Source organism: Ranitomeya variabilis, chromosome 5 (assembly GCF_051348905.1).
Source record: "Ranitomeya variabilis isolate aRanVar5 chromosome 5, aRanVar5.hap1, whole genome shotgun sequence".
Lineage (NCBI taxonomy): Eukaryota > Metazoa > Chordata > Amphibia > Anura > Dendrobatidae > Ranitomeya > Ranitomeya variabilis.
This window is the reverse complement of record NC_135236.1, coordinates 132,469,809-132,486,923: the sequence shown is the minus strand read 5'-3', so window position 1 is coordinate 132,486,923 and position 17,115 is coordinate 132,469,809. Positions and strand designations below refer to the sequence as shown.

The 17,115-nt window shown below is 44.8% G+C and overlaps 2 protein-coding genes across 5 annotated transcripts in view; one reads left to right on the top strand and one right to left on the bottom strand.

The window, feature by feature from the left end:
* Positions 1-6,467, top strand: part of RASL12 (RAS like family 12) — a 43,925-nt gene extending 37,458 nt beyond the window's left edge. For both annotated transcript variants that reach the window (XM_077263324.1, XM_077263325.1), the window contains one exon: positions 1,843-6,467. In XM_077263324.1, coding sequence (XP_077119439.1) covers positions 1,843-2,230 — 388 coding nt within the window. In that variant the 3' untranslated portion in view covers positions 2,231-6,467. The remainder of the gene's footprint in view (positions 1-1,842) is intronic.
* A 1,315-nt stretch (positions 6,468-7,782) lies between these two features.
* Positions 7,783-17,115, bottom strand: part of SLC51B (SLC51 subunit beta) — a 49,201-nt gene continuing 39,868 nt past the window's right edge. For all 3 annotated transcript variants that reach the window (XM_077263327.1, XM_077263326.1, XM_077263328.1), the window contains exon 4: positions 7,783-8,713. In XM_077263327.1, the coding sequence (XP_077119442.1) occupies positions 8,497-8,713 (217 nt within the window). In that variant the 3' untranslated portion in view covers positions 7,783-8,496. The remainder of the gene's footprint in view (positions 8,714-17,115) is intronic.

The following is a 17,115-nucleotide window of genomic DNA, read 5'->3' as shown; positions in this document are numbered from 1 at the left end:
ATGCTTGGGACACTGTGCTGACAGACGCAGCTAACCTTCTTGCCACAGCTTGCATTGATGTGCCATCCTGGATGAGCTGCACTACCTGAGCAACTTCTGGGGGTTGTACCATAGACACCGCCTCATGCTACTGCACAGTATCGCTAGCGGTGAGAGCAATGACAAAAAGCAAAAGTGACCAAAACAGCCAAAAAGGATGAGAAGAGAAATGGTCAGTGGTCACCACCAGCAGAACCACTTCTGTATAGGGGCATCTTGCTAATTACCTATCATTTCTACATGTTGTCTGTTCCATTTGCAGAACAGCAGGAGAAATTGATTCACAATCAGTGTTGCTTCATACCTGGACATGTTGATTTCACAGAAGTGCGATTGACTTGGAGTTACATTATGTTGTTTAAGTGTTCCCTTTATTTTTTGAACATTGTATATTGACACTCCTGGTATTTTAACATATTGTGCTATTTAAAAAAAAATCCTGTAAATATTCTAAAAGCTGCAGTATATCGAATAGTGGTCGGTCACCAGACTGGATTGCTTGATATCGTAAGTTGTTCACTTTGTTCTTATTTAATAAATCGCTGTAAGATGCTTCCTTTTTGTCTTCTGCTTCCTCCTGTCCAGCCAAGATCTCTGCTCTTCCCCCACTTTCTCCTATGAGATTGCATTGCTCATATTCATGGAGCTCAGGTATTAAAATGTGAACTACACCTACTTCCACAACATTTAGAAAACTCAGGAAATTGCTTTGTGGAGCATATTATTGCAGATTGGTAATGTAAAATGCTTATGTGACCCCAGTATTTTCAGTGACCTTTCCTTAAAGGGGTTGTCCACTACTCGGACAACCCTGTCTCAATCAGCATGTTTGCCCCCAGTAAAATAAGAACACTTATACTCACCTCCAGTTCCATTCCAGCAGTGTCAGCATTCTCTGTCCTGGAGCTCGGGTAACATTGTTACGTTCTACGCCCAATCAGCGCTGGTTTCACTCTCCCGCCTTAGGACGAAACAGACATAGAGAGGAAGTCAGAGCTGCCGCTGGCCGCTCACTTCCTCTAGATGTTTGATTCCTCTGAAGGCGGAGAGTCAAGCCAGTGCTGACTGGGTGCCGGATCACATGACATAACAATGTGATGCAAGCACCGGAAGAGCCAGTGCTGAAACCGCTGCAACGGCACCGGAGGTGAGTATAAGCGCTGCTGATTGAGAATGGGATGTCCGAGGAGCGGGCAATCCCTTTACCTATTGCTCAGTCATTCACCAAATGGGCTTTAATGGAGGGTAGAAAAAAACTATGTGATGATTCATAGTTATATAGTGTATAAAGCATAATGTAAATAGATACCAAGGAATTGGCATGCCATTCTTAAAACATGGTTACTTTTTTCCACACTTTTCTATGGTTTGTGTCTGGTATTTCAACTCTCCATCAAGTGGCTTGGGCTGAGCTGCAATACCACATACAAATAGTAAACAGATGTGCTAATATATCTTGGAAGAGATAACAACCCTTTTAAGATCAATGACAAAAAACTAAAAATTTTCAAAGGATCATTTGGACTTTTCTAATTATGAACCATTTCTCAACCAAAGAGTAAGTAGTTACGATGGAGGATTGGATTATGTTTCCAATAATAACTCATATTCTGAACATTTTGTCAAGTAACTGGAATTAAGTCAGGAATAGCATAAAATCTCGAAAATGAAGAACATAAGAGAACTTGTGGATTATATGTATTGGCAGATATGAAAAGGAGGATTTATACTGGTCATAATCTTTATTTAATGCATTTTGTGATATTGTGGATAACCAAGACGTATTTCTGTGTGCTCTCTCAGACAGGTCAGTATAGCAGATGGTTCAGCTCTGGCGAACCGCCATGGCTGCCTGTTCCGCGAAGTCTCTGCCTGTCTTGATTTCCGGTTGGTGCAGCAAGTGTTTTTTGATGCCATACAAGAAGTGAGGAGAGAAGCAGATAGATGTGCATCCTTAAGGCCTCCACTCTACATCACCGAGGAGAGGGCACTTCTTGGGTTGCCTCTTATTTCTTCTTCGTCGCCCTCCAGCCGCCATGGAATGCCTACACTTAGCACTTTGTCCCCTTTGGGCTACAAGGAGATTCCCTCTGTGGCCCAAGCCAAACTCGTCACCGTGAAGTCGTCCAGAGCAATGAGCAAACGCAAGGCACCAACGCTCACCCTCCTGAAAGGTTTCAAGATCTTTTAATTTCAAGAAGGCCTAATATGAGAAGTGATCTTAACACATGCTTGGTCTCTATTTATGGTACGGACTGTAGACTACTTTGGTGATGAGATTGACCTCTTACTCCAATCAAAAAGCATTTTAAGTTAAAAGTTCTGACAATGCAGTGAAAACAAATGCATGGTATAGAGCCTAAAAAAGTAATTATTCCCCTAAATTAATTTTTTATAAAAATATTATAACACAGAGAGGGATTGAAAAGAGCATGGCTTTATTACTGTCAAGCATGTTTACCTTTCGTTAGATGCCATCTACTAAATTTAGGAATAGTTTTGCTGGAGACTCTGGAGTGCTGCAAACTTTTTTTTTCATAACTGGGGCCTTATTTACAGACCACGCCTTTTCTATGCCCCACTAACCACCCTATGAAAGTGCGTCACGATGACAGGGCTCAGTCTGATGACAAATCAGCCCAGTGCCATACACAGGAGGACTTCTGGGTGCTACGCTTTCTGGGACATTTTTAAAGGCTTCTATAGTACCTGAAAGATTGATGTCTTTTCCGAAAGGGTTGAGATCAATAATTGTTATATAAGACAGACTGGTTGTTAGATGATACACTACCGTAAAACAAAAGTAGCTGTTTGGCAGCTGGTCCCCAGCAATCAGTATATGTCAAGTCTTCAGTTCAAAGGGAAATTCATGTAAAAAAACACGATTAACCTGCAGATATGGGGTTAACCTGCCGGTTAATAAGACTCTGATGCTACTCGGCACCCGCAATGAGAGACCTATTTCCGGGAGGACATTAATTTTATTCCTCTCAGCAGCCTCAGGCTTTCAGTCATCGAGGTGGGCCTGCTCGACTTCAGGCACCGTTCAGTGAATAGTGAGCGGCGGCTATAACTGTGCCACCCAAAACTGACTGACAGCCGGCTCTAATGCTAAGCCAACTGTTAGTCAGTACTGGGGATGTAATTACATCTGCCACTCTCTATGCCCCGAGCGGTGACTGAAGCTGCATCGGAAAGTCAAATGCTGCAAGAAGGAATAATGTTAATTTCCTCCCAGTAGTGGGGCTCCCAGCTTGGGCACTGGACATCTTCATAATGCTATTAACCTGTAGGTTAGCCCAATATCTGCAGCTTAATTGCGTTTTTTTGCATGTAACTGAAGTTTAAGGTAACTTTTAAGATTAAGCTATCAAGTTTTTGTGTCTGAGAGTCACTGCTATTTCTGGCCCCTATATTATTTTTATTCTACATTTTTCAGCTTTCCCTATGCGCTAGAAGCCTCAGCAATTTCTTCTCAGTACACTACCTTTTCCTCCCTCCAGCTTCTCTCTCCTCCCCTTTTTTTAGATTTCTATAGGCTGAACATGTAATTTGATCCTTTACTGAAGACAAAACTGTAGACAGATTTGAGCAGTTTTTGAGATTTAATAATCAGTACAGTGAGAAAAAAAATGACTCATTAGTTGGGGAAAGAAGCATTTTTCTCTAGTAACATATATTACAAACTTTCTTATTTTCACTTCCATTACTGGATTATAGAAAAATGCAAAGGGTTAGTCACTGTTTAAGGCCAAATTGACACCTGGATGAGGGCAGAGAAAGGGTAATTAAGCTTCAGGTGCTTACTGCTGAACTATTATTTACTCTTTTCATATCTAAATTATTAACTTTCCATCAATAGTTTCAACAATTTAATAATAATAGCAAAATCTAAAACACATTGGGGCCGGTACATCAAAGCTTTTACACAACAAAAGTGGCGTAAAACTTTTTGAAGTTCGCAATTTGTTTTGCACAACAGAGTGGTCCAAAAATGTTCCAACCTTGGAGTTTTCACACCATTTTGGATCAGCTCCTCCAAAATTGGAAAAACTGAGGTGGAGCTCAGATGAAGCGGCATGGTCATACCAGCTTGTCCAATTCATTAAAAGTGGTAGCATTTTTTATTCCAAAATTGCTACTGTAGTTCAGGTGCTGCCACCCCATTTAGAAGAGGTACCAAATTAATTACGTGGCATGTAGCCTCTTAATTAATCCGGTACCTCTTTTACTTCACCAAGACTGGCATAGTGTCAGTTTTGGGGAAACGTCCCCTATGATTGCTAGGATCCGTCAATACTTGTTGGATTCTATTTGCCTCCATTTGAGTTCATCATAGCTGTGGTAGCTTCTTTATGAATGGAAGTCACAATGCTGGTGAGATCAGAGTATGCCTCTTGCTGCTGCATTAACTGGATGTTAGAAAAACTACATTTAGTTGGAGGATCTGTATATGATGCATCCACATTACACTGCAGCTTTAGATTTCACTGACAGTTCTTTAATTCATCAGAAAAAAATGAGATGTTTACTTGACGGATGAAGCTTAAGGTAATCTTTTTCCTGAAACACGAATGCTATGTGCCAATGTATGTTATATGTTCCCAGATTTGGGAAAAGCAGAGTGTAAAAAAATTGAATTATATGTCAAAGCGTTTGTGCATCTTCACTGAATATACCATTTCTGATGATTATGTGTTATCCAGATGTTCAGGCTATGTTAGTTGCCAACCATTCATCCCACGCTATTTTATCAGAGCTATGTTTGGTTCTGGATTGTGATGAACACTTGGAATGTACTTGCTGCCTCCTGCTGACAGCTGAAGTTTGCTCATTGCCAGCTTCTGTTATACACAGCATCGTTCCAGAATCCATCACGAGAAGACATCAAATGTGGGGTGCCCTCCAACTGTAATTTTTTTTTTTAATCAGTATCCAAGGAAAGACCATTCTCATGTACTGTATGTCCTCTAAAGTCAATTAGCTGCTTGCCTCATCCATAGACTCCTCTGTGTAACATTACTTGAGTCCTAATAGACAGTGGTGTAACTATAGTTAGGCGCATGGGTTGCAATTGCACCTGGGCCCGGGATCCTAAGAGAGCCCAAAAGGTCCCTTTGGCCCATATGAAAAGGCTATCACTATTACCGTCCTGTGATACTTTGGGGCCTTTTTTGGAAATTTTGCATTGTGGCCCATGAGCTTCAAGTTGCGCCATGCTAAAAGATGAAGGACACAGACCACAGTCTTTCAATCTTAAGAGATGGTGTTTGTCTAATAAATACTGCTATACTTTCAAAGAATGTCCAGGGGTCTACTGGGAAAAGGGGAGGGTTCACTAACTCCAAGAACAGTTGATAAATCTCTTAGGGTCCATCATAGCCTCCCAAAACCTTTGAGACCCTAGCATTGATTTTTGTTGCCAGTGATGGAGCTGGGATGCTCTATCAAAAGGCAAAGCCCCAGTGTTCAATCAAACATTGGGGCGGGGATGAGACCTATAAAAGCAAAGTGTACAAAATAATTTTTTCGCATAGAGAATACGGTACTCTTGGTTGGCCAGCACAAAAAGCTGTCGATTATGCGTACATTCCCCAAATAAACCTGGTACAATGTCCAATACATCCTTACAGTTGTTTACTCAAGCTCAATATTCCCTTATAGAACTTCAATTTTGTCCATTCTCTGCGAAACGTATTCTACTAGGCTTGCCTGGCAAGCTTATTTTTTTAACTTCATCGGAAATACATTAGTATTTGTGTGTACCCAATTTTGGGTATCAAAATGCTACTGTAAATGGCACCATACTATCAGTCTTTACTAGAAGCAAGCAAGCAGAAACCCTTCAGCTGCACAGTAATTGCTTACTGACCTTGAGAATTGTGGCTCAGAACTTGGATTCAGTGGTGCAGACCCAAACTGGCAAGAGGTCTCCATTTATTGGCGTTACTTTAATATGACAACTATCTGGTCAGTAGACACAATGAATGATGCAGAATTGGATTGTTTTTTGAGAAAATGGTGCCATGATCAGAAATTAAAGTCTTTCGTCTTCCATCTTCATGACAGAGTTGTTACAATTTTTCCCCTAAAGAATGTAAAGGTATTAAAAAAGCTAGTGACACTTTTTAAAGAAAAAATGTATTGTATGTATAATCCACAAGCAAGATATTTACAGCTAGCGAACTCTGAGATGTGTGCACTTTCTCACATCTGTTGTTATCGATGACTGTTTAAAATAAGTGAATAAAAAAATGAATAATATAAGACCAGAAATCTGAGCGCAGAGCACTTCTTACAGGCATTTCATGTTTGGCTAATCACACTGCAATGAAAAGCAAAAATGTATTTTAAATCATTTTAACACAGAGATATTATAAAAATATGTAATAGATCAATTTGTAATGTTCAGGAAGTAAGATTATAATCAGACACAACTAGTCAGATACATTCACATATGTGATCACACTTTGGTGTATATAAAACTGCTTTTTCACCTCATTGCTCTGTATTATTGGTCCCAATATTTGCTTCAGGAGCTCCATGCCACTCACCCAGCATGTGTCCCGAATTATGATCATATAAACTGCCATACAGATTTATCAGAAAACCTTTAATTTTCTTTTAGAATCAACACTTCTATGGAATACCATACTACAAAATACACCCACAAATGTGGGCCATTGATTGCTAAAAAGATGTGTTATTTTTCTACACCCAAAAAGTCACCATGTATCCTTACTGTAAAAGGGAAACTATAACCTTTACCCTCACTCAAACTATTTATGAGTATGTATTCCTTTAAAATATAAGCCACTTCATTCCTTTATGACACCAAGGCTTAGCTACAATAGCAGGAAATCACGTTCTGAATAGAGTTGAGTGAAGTTGTTAGGGTTCCCTCTTATTCGGCAAGCTATAGCGCTTACCGAACAAACTGCAGAGGGAACCCGGCTTCCTTCGCGCCAGTTGACCAGCTGATCGGCGCCGCAGCTGCAGGAGTTGCGGCTGTGTCATAGTCACAGTACATGCATGGACAGCCTGATTGTTGGGCTCTCCATACATGTGTTGAGACTGTCACACAGTCTGCGGAGCAGAACAGATGATCAGCCAGTGTGATCCAGGAAGCCGGGTTCCCTCTGCAGCTTAGTCGGTAAGCGCCATAGCTTGCCAAATAAGAGGGAACGTGAGAAAATTCGCTCAACTGTAGTTCTGAAGTTGTCTATACTGGAGTCTGGAGGTGCATTAGGGCGTGAAGTTGCTCTTCCAGCTCCTCAGCCGTACACTGTATTCCCAGGCTAGCGCCACATTCCTCTGGCTGGTGACATGTTTTTGGCTCTGGTACACTGCCAACGACCTGTCAATTAATCAGAGGAGGATGGAACTACATATGGAATAGAGCATGAGGCTGAGAAGATCATAGGGAATCATACAAAAAAATTTGTATTGCGTATATTCCTGTCTGGTGATCCTTCCTTTATGGTCTATGTCTTTTCCCTTTTGGTTGTGATTTACGTTTTGTAGACTTGGTTGGATCCCACCATATCTTACCTGATGGTGCCCCCTCAATTTATAGGAATCGTTGCTCTACAATGTACTCATGGATACTCGTGGTTTCTGACAGGTTCCCTCTAAATGGGTTTGTCTCCTGCTGGGCTTTGGTGCCCATTATCTTGTCAGATCTTAGGCTAACGGATATATGGTATATATAAATTAGTTTAGAGAACTATTATTAAAACAGCATAGGCCAAATGTATGTTTATTCTACATGACAGAGAAGGTGATATAAAATGGTTACATAGAAAAATTGTAATTTTGAACAAGATCCAGATTGCTGAAACCAATCAGAAAAAACTTTTAGGAACATAAATCTAAACCCCAAACACAACTAAAACCTCACTACTCAACCTACAATACATTGATGTCAAGGTCCTTCTGTAACGAAGCTGAACTGTTGGTTACTTTATATTCTACATTTAATTTGTGTAAAGAGAAGTTATGAAGATGACAGCTATAAAGTAACATCATTACTTTTTTATAGACGACTTGGATCGTCCTTCGTACTGTGCATAATAAAAAAAGCTATAACAATTATGTCTATGTAGGGAAAGTTCATTGTACTATCATAAGATGTCATTCTCAAAGAGAAAGTAGCATTCGACTGTTTGTAGAGCAGGAGCAACCTGAAATAAATATAAGTAAACCAATTCTATGGTACCTTCAGAATCCTACCAAGAAGTGACCCATTATATATGAGAAACATTCTATGAGTACATCCTATATCCAATAGCACAATTTAATATTGAGCCAATCCGTGTAAGTCCCAAGTGGAACAAGACTGTATTAGGAATATTATTATTCCCCGCTACCATACTGCTAGTCTGAAATATTGGGTAGATCTACAGAAGAAGGCCTGGTGCCCTCCAGTGGGAATTTAATAGATATGTCCCAGCAGTTTTATACATCCTCCTCTGGAGCATCGGTGTATAGAGAAGTGATCTGCCCATCTTTCCACTGCACTGTGATGTCACCATGTTGAACTTCCTTCTTGAGTTGAGCGTCCTCTTGTGATAGGTTCTCTTTTTCCAGCGTCAACACAGCCTGTTTGCCCTCGGAGTCATCTTCTTGTTTTGCAGCCATGCTCATCTTATACATGGCAATCATTTTCCTTTTTCTGTAAGAAGAGTAAATTTATTAAAGGAATGTGACTAGAGCTACAGCCTAGACTAGGATTTGGAGGTGTACATACCAGAATGTGTTAAATATGCTTATTTCACACATTTATTTAATCAGGACTCTATACCAGATGCGTTACTCTTAAAGAAAAATGTCATGATATTTTCATAAAAAATGTAGTGGTTTATTGGATTGTTCACAGAAAAACCACATTGCAAAACATAAAATAGGTGAAATAGTTACGAACAGATTGTCCATTTGTTCCTCATCTTTCCTGAGATGGTAAAAGGCGTCTGTCTGTCATGGAGTAGAAGTCATCATGGCTGCCAGCTGTTCATTCCTTTTGTAAGTAGTCTGAAGTCCATTGAGAGTGAAGAAGCAAGCAGGAGGTGACAGCCCCCACCCTTCTGTGAATCTCGGTTATATGTCCCATAGGGCACGTGTTCTCTCTATATGGTGTTAACTTATACTCTGAGCTATATATACAGGAATAGCTTTTGTAATGTCAGTGAAAGGCAATGTGCTCAGTACAGAATTGAGAATAAGAATAATTAAATTAATAATTAATATTTAACAGAACGACAGATAAGTGTCGTTATTAGAATAATAATTTTATTAGAATAAAAGCCACCACAGATCAGATTTATATTGTGTGCCATTACACCTTGCCTGGTAACTGAATATAATTATTTTTTGTTAGTGATAGAGGATCTCAGGGTGTCTTAGGCCTTCTTCACATGTCCTGGTGATTCCAGTACAGGAAAAACCAGAACCGGCGAGGTCCGTGTTGATATGCCATCTGTGTGTCAGTGCGACACTATCCGTGTGGCATACATATGTACGTGTAATTTATGTATAATCCGTGTGCCATCCAGGTGCCGTCTGTGTGCACCATCAGAGTGACTGGAATACAATGAGGAATACAAATGACAGATGCTTAAGTGTTAGATGTGCAAAGATAGATAGATAGATAGATAGATAGATAGATAGATAGATAGATAGATAGATAGATAAAAATGAAAAAAGGTAGGCAGCACTCCTATAGTTACCAAAGCAAAAGGACTTTATTTAGCCCATGTGGCATGGTGATGTTTCGATTCAAATTAACCTTTCTCAAATCTTCTTTCTCAAAGGGGGACTAGAAATAAATGATGTGGGGTCCCCTCTATTTTTAGTAACCAGCAAATACTAAGAAGGAGACAGCTGGGGATGATAATAATAGGCTGGGAAGAATAATGGATATTGGCCCCTTCCCAGCCTAATAAAACCAGACCTGAGCCTCCCCAGAATTGACACATCCACTAGACGTGCCAATCCTGGCACTTAGTGTTAGGGTTGGCGGAACGCACCGAATATATTTATTAGATGGGATTGGTGCGTTCGCAACCCGGGATCCACCGTGCAGGAAAGAACCTGCTGCTAAGTAATTGGCGGCACTATATGGCGGTATGGACCAGCTCTGTTAGCTTCACAGAGCGGCCAAGAAAGCAAAGCTCTGTGCCCTGTTAGACTTTCACAGAGGCACAGGCTAACTACCCAAATGAGAGCAGTCAGTGGTCATGCATGCACACGAAACTCCTCGCCAGAGGTGCCAGCATTCTAGGGGCTTATTTCAGCCGGATCCCTGATCACATACAAACACATGACCACACTGGCGCAAAGCACATAACTTAGGAAGATACTAGCGCATGGCCGTGCGGCCATGCGAGCCTTAAATAGCTGCAGCACGTACAGGACCTTCCTAGAAGGACCAATGAGAGGCTGCTACAGAGCCTGCGCACCTACAGGACCTTCCTAGAAGGACCAATAGATTTGGCTGCAGTACCTGAGCATGTGACCCTTGATCTCCACTGAGAGATCTTACCCTGGGCATGCTCAGTGTGTGCAAAGCAGGACTTAGTCCCAGAAAAGCCTGCTCGCCGCAGATCAGTGCAGGGTACAATAGCAGAGCCTGGAGAGGCAGCAGTAACCCTTTGCACAGTATCAGTCTCAGTAAGATGCTGGGACCGACATCTCCGCTGAGCAGGCTCCACTGTGGCCGATGCAGAATGGGAGACCGCAGCAGACACGGATCGAGATTCCCCCTGTGCAGCAGAGGAATCTCGACTCCTAACACTTAGCTTCGGCTTTTCCCGATTGCCCTGGTGTGGTGGCAATTGCGGTATGGTTTTGGGGTTGATGTCAGCTCTGTAATGTCCGCTGACATCAAGCCTAGGGGTTAGTAATGAAGAGGCATCAGTTAGACACCCCCATTATTAACCCCGTAGTGAAAAGGAAGAAGCACACACAAAGTCCTTTAATTGCAGTATGCGCTCCACAACAATTACCATCTTTTATCCATCTATTAGAAAAATAAATTAATACACACCTATCCGCCATAATCCACAATATGAGCATGCCATGACGATCCCCAACTCTGCTACATCCGGAGACTGTGATAAGTGGTGACATCAGTAACCTGACCGCTCGCCACAGCCACCAAAACACACTGAGAGTAGCGTGTGAATCTGGGTGCTGTGACGAGTGGTGACATCATGATGGTTAAAGCAGGTCACAGCCGGTGGTTCTCACAGTAATCTCTGTGTGAGCAGACCATGTGTGAACTGCATTAACCTTACGGAGCTCATGGCTGTTCACAGATGGCAGCTCACACAGGTTTCCGTGAGAACCGCCGGCTGTGACCTGCTTTAATCTTAACGACATCACTGCTTGTTACCGCCGCTGGTTCTCACGCTCCTCTCAGAGTGTTCCAGTGGCCGTGGTGAGCAGTAACGTTACGTCACAGCTCATCGCAGCCTCCGGATATAGTAGATTCGGGGATCGTCGTGGGACGCACATATTATGGATTTATGACAGACACCTGTGGATTGTTTTTATTTTTGTAATAAATGGGTAAAATAGGGAATTAGTTGGAGAGTGCTTTTTACAATTAAAGGACTTTGTGTGTTTGTATTTATTTCTTTTCACTACGGGGTTAGTAATGGGGTGTCTGACTGACACCTCTACATTTCTAACCCCAGGGCTTGATGGCAGCTGTGATTTTTGACAAACCACAGCTGTCATCAACCCCCTATATTACCCCGATTGCCACTGCACCAGGGCATTGGGATGAGCCAGGTAAGGTGCCAGAATTGATGCATTTAATGTGATGTGCCAATTCTGGGGTGGCTGCTGGCTTCTATTTTTGGGCTGGAGATGAGCCAATAGCCATGGACTGTCCGGGCCTGATAATAGAAGCACACTGCTGCCTGCTTTATCTGCACTGATTTTAAAATATAAGGGGGGGGTTAAATTAATTAATTTAATAAGCTGACTACAACTGTCATCAGGGTCCCCCGGTATCGCTGAACGCAGGAAGACCGTACAAGGATGACGACAGTTGTAGTCAGCACCTGGTGCCTGGGAATAGCGCCAACTTTCCTGCTTTTCACAGATTTAGAACTTAACGTTATGGTACATGTCACATAGATGTCACATGGATGTCATCAGTGTGCACATGTGCAGCAACCATTTCCTCCGTGCTGCCGGAATAAAAAGGATATGTCTGCGGGTTTTTCACATGGACACACGGTCTGTGTGAAAAACCTGACATGTGCGCACCACCATTGAAAACAATGGGTGTGCATATGTCTGTATTTACAGATCTTAAAAATGGACTGCATACAGACCCCAAAAAATCCGCGTGTTAAGGGGCCTTAGTCTGTGTTCACACATTGTGGTCATGCTGTGATCTTTAGCTACAGTTGTGGCAAAAACACATCATTTTGATGCAATTTCCCATAACTGTGGCAAAGATGTTGCAGATCAGCCATGATCGAAGCAAATAACGCAATGCAGTGACAAGTCATCGGCCTCCTTCATATGTCCCTGTGTCCAGTATGTGTCGTATCTGTTTTTTTGTATGGATGCCACACATACCCATTATAACTTATGCTTCTATATACATCTCAATGTTTTTACATGGATTGTGCATCCGTGTAAAACATACGGAGACGTCCGTTTTTTTTCTGTAAGTGTAGCGCCCCCACCGGCGCAGGGCCGAGGGGTACCCAGTACCGGGCCTCGGAGTCTCTGCTCTGGGGTTGTCACGGCGGCTAGGCCCCGGTCCGTGACCCTGCCGTGGGGCGCACAGTTCTATAACAGGTGTGGATGATGTTAGTGGTGATGCGGTGCAGTAAATAACGAGGACACCAGGTTGCAGTCTCTTTACCTCTTTACTGAAGATCTCTGGGTCCTCAGTCCGGAATACGGTTCACCAGGCTGCGCAAGTCCGGCCGGTCCGAGGGCACCTCCAGAGCTCACTTCACAGGTGGAAATCGGTGCCTTCCTCCTAGCGCTATGTGTTGCGGTCCTCCCCTGCTGTGCTTACGGAAAGTCCCCACAACCGTTGTGTCTGTTTCTTAAGTTCCCTCACAACTCGATTAAATGATGTTCTTCTAATCCTCCGTCCCTCCCTGTTGTTCTGGTTGGGACGGCACCCGTTTGACGGGTAGGCTCGGAGCTCTTCCGGGACCCTAGAGTCGCCCCTCTCCACAAGGTGCCCCCCAAGACTTCATAGGTGATTTGTGTGAGACAGCCCGCCTTAGACTGACTGTCCTGCCGCTGTTTAGAGTATTGCTTGAAGCTGAATGTTATGATACTCCCTCGGCGTTCCGGCCACCGGTAGTGCGCCTCAGTAGGGTGTTGCTCCGGTCTTACAGCACGACCCCTACTGGTATTCTCCTATCGCTTGATCTCGTTTCTCACTCAGCACAATCTATCTCGCTTCTTAGTCCTTTCTTGGGCCCCGCCGCTTCCCGGAGCTGGCGCGGACCCGTTACGTTCTTTCCAATGCCAAGCCTCTGTCAGGATCCCACCCCTGACAGAGACCCTACTGTCTCTTCCTCCACAACACCCTCTGCCACCAGGTGTTGCTTCGTCCAATCCAGTCAGCTTTCTGATCTAACTTCCTGCCTGACCCCCAGTTTACCCACTATGGTGGGGAGTGGCCTAATGAATAGAACCCTTAGCTCCCCCCGGAGGCCCAGCTGTGAAATGTATTGGTGTCTGTGATACCTGATCAGATGAACTCCTTCAGTGCCATCAGACGCACCGTAGCTCCCCATAGTGGCGGAGCCACAGTACTGCAACGACCAGGACTCTGGGGCGCTGTACTCCCCCCTGGTTAAACACAGTACTCCGGGACTGGGAAGAAAACAACAATACAAGTTAGCAAAAAGACATACAATTTTGTTGAGTGCAATAACAATAAGTATACTTGAACAGGCTTCCCTTTATGGGAGGTAAGGACACTTGAACGTTACAAACATGGTTAAATATCATAGCAACATGCTATAATTAGCTTCTCTTACCCAATCGGGTATTCTACTAAGTACAAAATTGTTGAACAATAATTTAACGTTGCCTTTAAGGACATACACTCTGCATCCACTAAAGACCTTCCTATAATCACATTATAAGGCAATTTAACTTTTACATTCTCCTACTTTGGGATCTGCAGGACCGCCTGTCCTATCGGCACCAGACCTACTGCCTCTCCTTTCTGTTACAGGACCGCCCCGTTCAGCCAGGGCCTACTGCCTTTTCAACTACTATACACAGTATAGAACATAACATTACTTTCAGTTTAAGAGCACTAAGTCATCTCTACATGACTCCTATGAGGACTCAGGGTTTACCTTCTATCCTAACTATCTATCAGCATTATCAAAACATTTTCTATTGAACATTAAGCCTTCTCATTATCTTTCTCTCTTTCTTTCTATCATGCATGCTGGACACCACGTCTATCCCTACGGGTCCACTGCATCCTTCTTCTATCTTTCACCTTTTTCTTCTCAGATAACATCCTTAACATTTCTTCACAATTAACCAGTTGAACACATATAACTTTCTCGTACAAACATTATCATCACTTTTCTCTCATCAACATTATTGCTACTCGTCTTAAGCAATATTACTACTGAAGTGCGGCAAATGAACATCCCCTTTAAGAGGGGACCAAGTCTCTGCGAGGTAGCGTATCTTCTCAAGCTACCAGTCCATACTCAGCAAAGGTTCCAGTGCGGTATCTTCGCAAAGAGTCCTTCTTTAAGTAAAACCAGTAGGGAGCGCCTTTAATAAGGTGCAAACTATATACACGAAGTTCGGATCATGCACTGTTCATGATTTCAGCAGTTTTTTAAATAACGTAGAAAAATAGAAAATAACCAAAAACAATAGGGATCCCGGGTCAACAAAGGGATCCCTTTTAAAGTTTACCCTGAACGGGTTTTAGCAGCAACATAAAAGCCGTAAAACAGTAACTATTTACAAGTAAGAAAGAACAGTAAAATCTTACTGTGGTGGTCTCCGATCTGGCCTCACCAGGCCAACGGATCGCACTGGTGAGCCAGGAAGCGGTTCCGGTCCCAGCAGCGATAAAATCCCTTGCCGGGAAGCCCTTCTCGCTGGCAGATGCACACGCTCCTCCGGGGCACGGCGAGGCCGGGCTTCTCGAGGTTCCGCGGGGCCGGGCTCTGCTGCTTTCCCCACGAGATCATCTTCTTCCGGTGTTCCGGCAGCAGCCTGGAGGGCAATGCATCGCTGCACGCCTCGCGCCATCCAGCCAGCCTCTCCCGTAGCCCTCCTCCATCTGGTATAAGTCACCGCATCACCTGGCTCCAGGTCGCGGGGAAATCTTCCGCTGCAGGGCTCCACCTCCTCCCGATCCACGTGAATTTGTAGCGGCTCTCCGATCTCTTGGATAACCCCGCGTCCATATCGGGGGTTGAAGGAGACCACCACACCCCAGTGGGACAGCGGGATCTCCGGAGCTCTGACCAAGTCAATCGGCGCTGCAGGCTGGGGCCGGCTCCGCCATGCTGCCATCAGACGCCGTAGATGTTCTGCGTCCGGCAAGATCTTCAGGTCCGGCGTCTGTAGCGTACCTCCAGCCGCGGCCAGGCGGGAGGGAACAGGGGACACTGGGGACAAACGGATCTCCGTAGGCTGGCCTAGCCGAGTAAGCATGCGGGCATCAGCCTCCAGCCGGCGGGCTAGCTGTCGGGCCTCGGCTGCAGCCACACACTCCTCAGACAGCGGCAAAGGGGGTCGGCCCACCGGTGGTTCCGTAAGGGTCAGACCCCGCAGCGTCGGCGCTTCTGGGGCTGTGTCGGGTTGCGCAGCCTCAGGCCGGATCGGGTCAGTCCCACGCGGGGTTCCTGGTGTCGCCATCTTTGCCTTCTCTCCAATGTCCTCTTCCCGCGGTCTCTTTCGTGGGCGGCCCCGTCTCCATGGTCTCCACCCTCCAAACAGGATCAGGAGGCGGACCTCAGCTGTTGACGGACACGTCCTCAGGACACAGAAATATTTAGACTGGGCGGCCATTGCTGTTCGCGCTCTCCAGCTTGCCCACGCCTACTTCACGCCCCTCTTTTCCTCCCGCGCTCTCCTCAGCGCTGTAATGGCGGCGGATTTTGGCGGCAAATGGCACAGCACACAGTCTCTCAATAAAGTACAGTAAATCACAGTTCTAAGGCACACATGACCTGATTCTTCAGGCTTGAGTAGATCCTGTTCGTGACGCCAAGTTGTAGCGCCCCCACCGCCGCAGGGCCGAGGGGTACCCGGTACCGGGCCTCGGAGTCTCTGCTCTGGGGTTGTCACGGCGGCTAGGCCCCGGTCCGTGACCCTGCCGTGGGGCGCACAGTTCTATAACAGGTGTGGATGATGTTAGTGGTGATGCGGTGCAGTAAATAAAGAGGACACCAGGTTGCAGTCTCTTTACCTCTTTACTGAAGATCTCTGGGTCCTCAGTCCGGAATACGGTTCACCAGGCTGCGCAAGTCCGGCCGGTCCGAGGGCACCTCCAGAGCTCACTTCACAGGTGGAAATCGGTGCCTTCCTCCTAGCGCTATGTGTTGCGGTCCTCCCCTGCTGTGCTTACGGAAAGTCCCCACAACCGTTGTGTCTGTTTCTTAAGTTCCCTCACAACTCGATTAAATGATGTTCTTCTAATCCTCCGTCCCTCCCTGTTGTTCTGGTTGGGACGGCACCCGTTTGACGGGTAGGCTCGGAGCTCTTCCGGGTCCCTAGAGTCGCCCCTCTCCACAAGGTGCCCCCCAAGACTTCATAGGTGATTTGTGTGAGACAGCCCGCCTTAGACTGACTGTCCTGCCGCTGTTTAGAGTATTGCTTGAAGCTGAATGTTATGATACTCCCTCGGCGTTCCGGCCACCGGTAGTGCGCCTCAGTAGGGTGTTGCTCCGGTCTTACAGCACGACCCCTACTGGTATTCTCCTATCGCTTGATCTCGTTTCTCACTCAGCACAATCTATCTCGCTTCTTAGTCCTTTCTTGGGCCCCGCCGCTTCCCGGAGCTGGCGCGGACCCGTTACGTTCTTTCCAATGCCAAGCCTC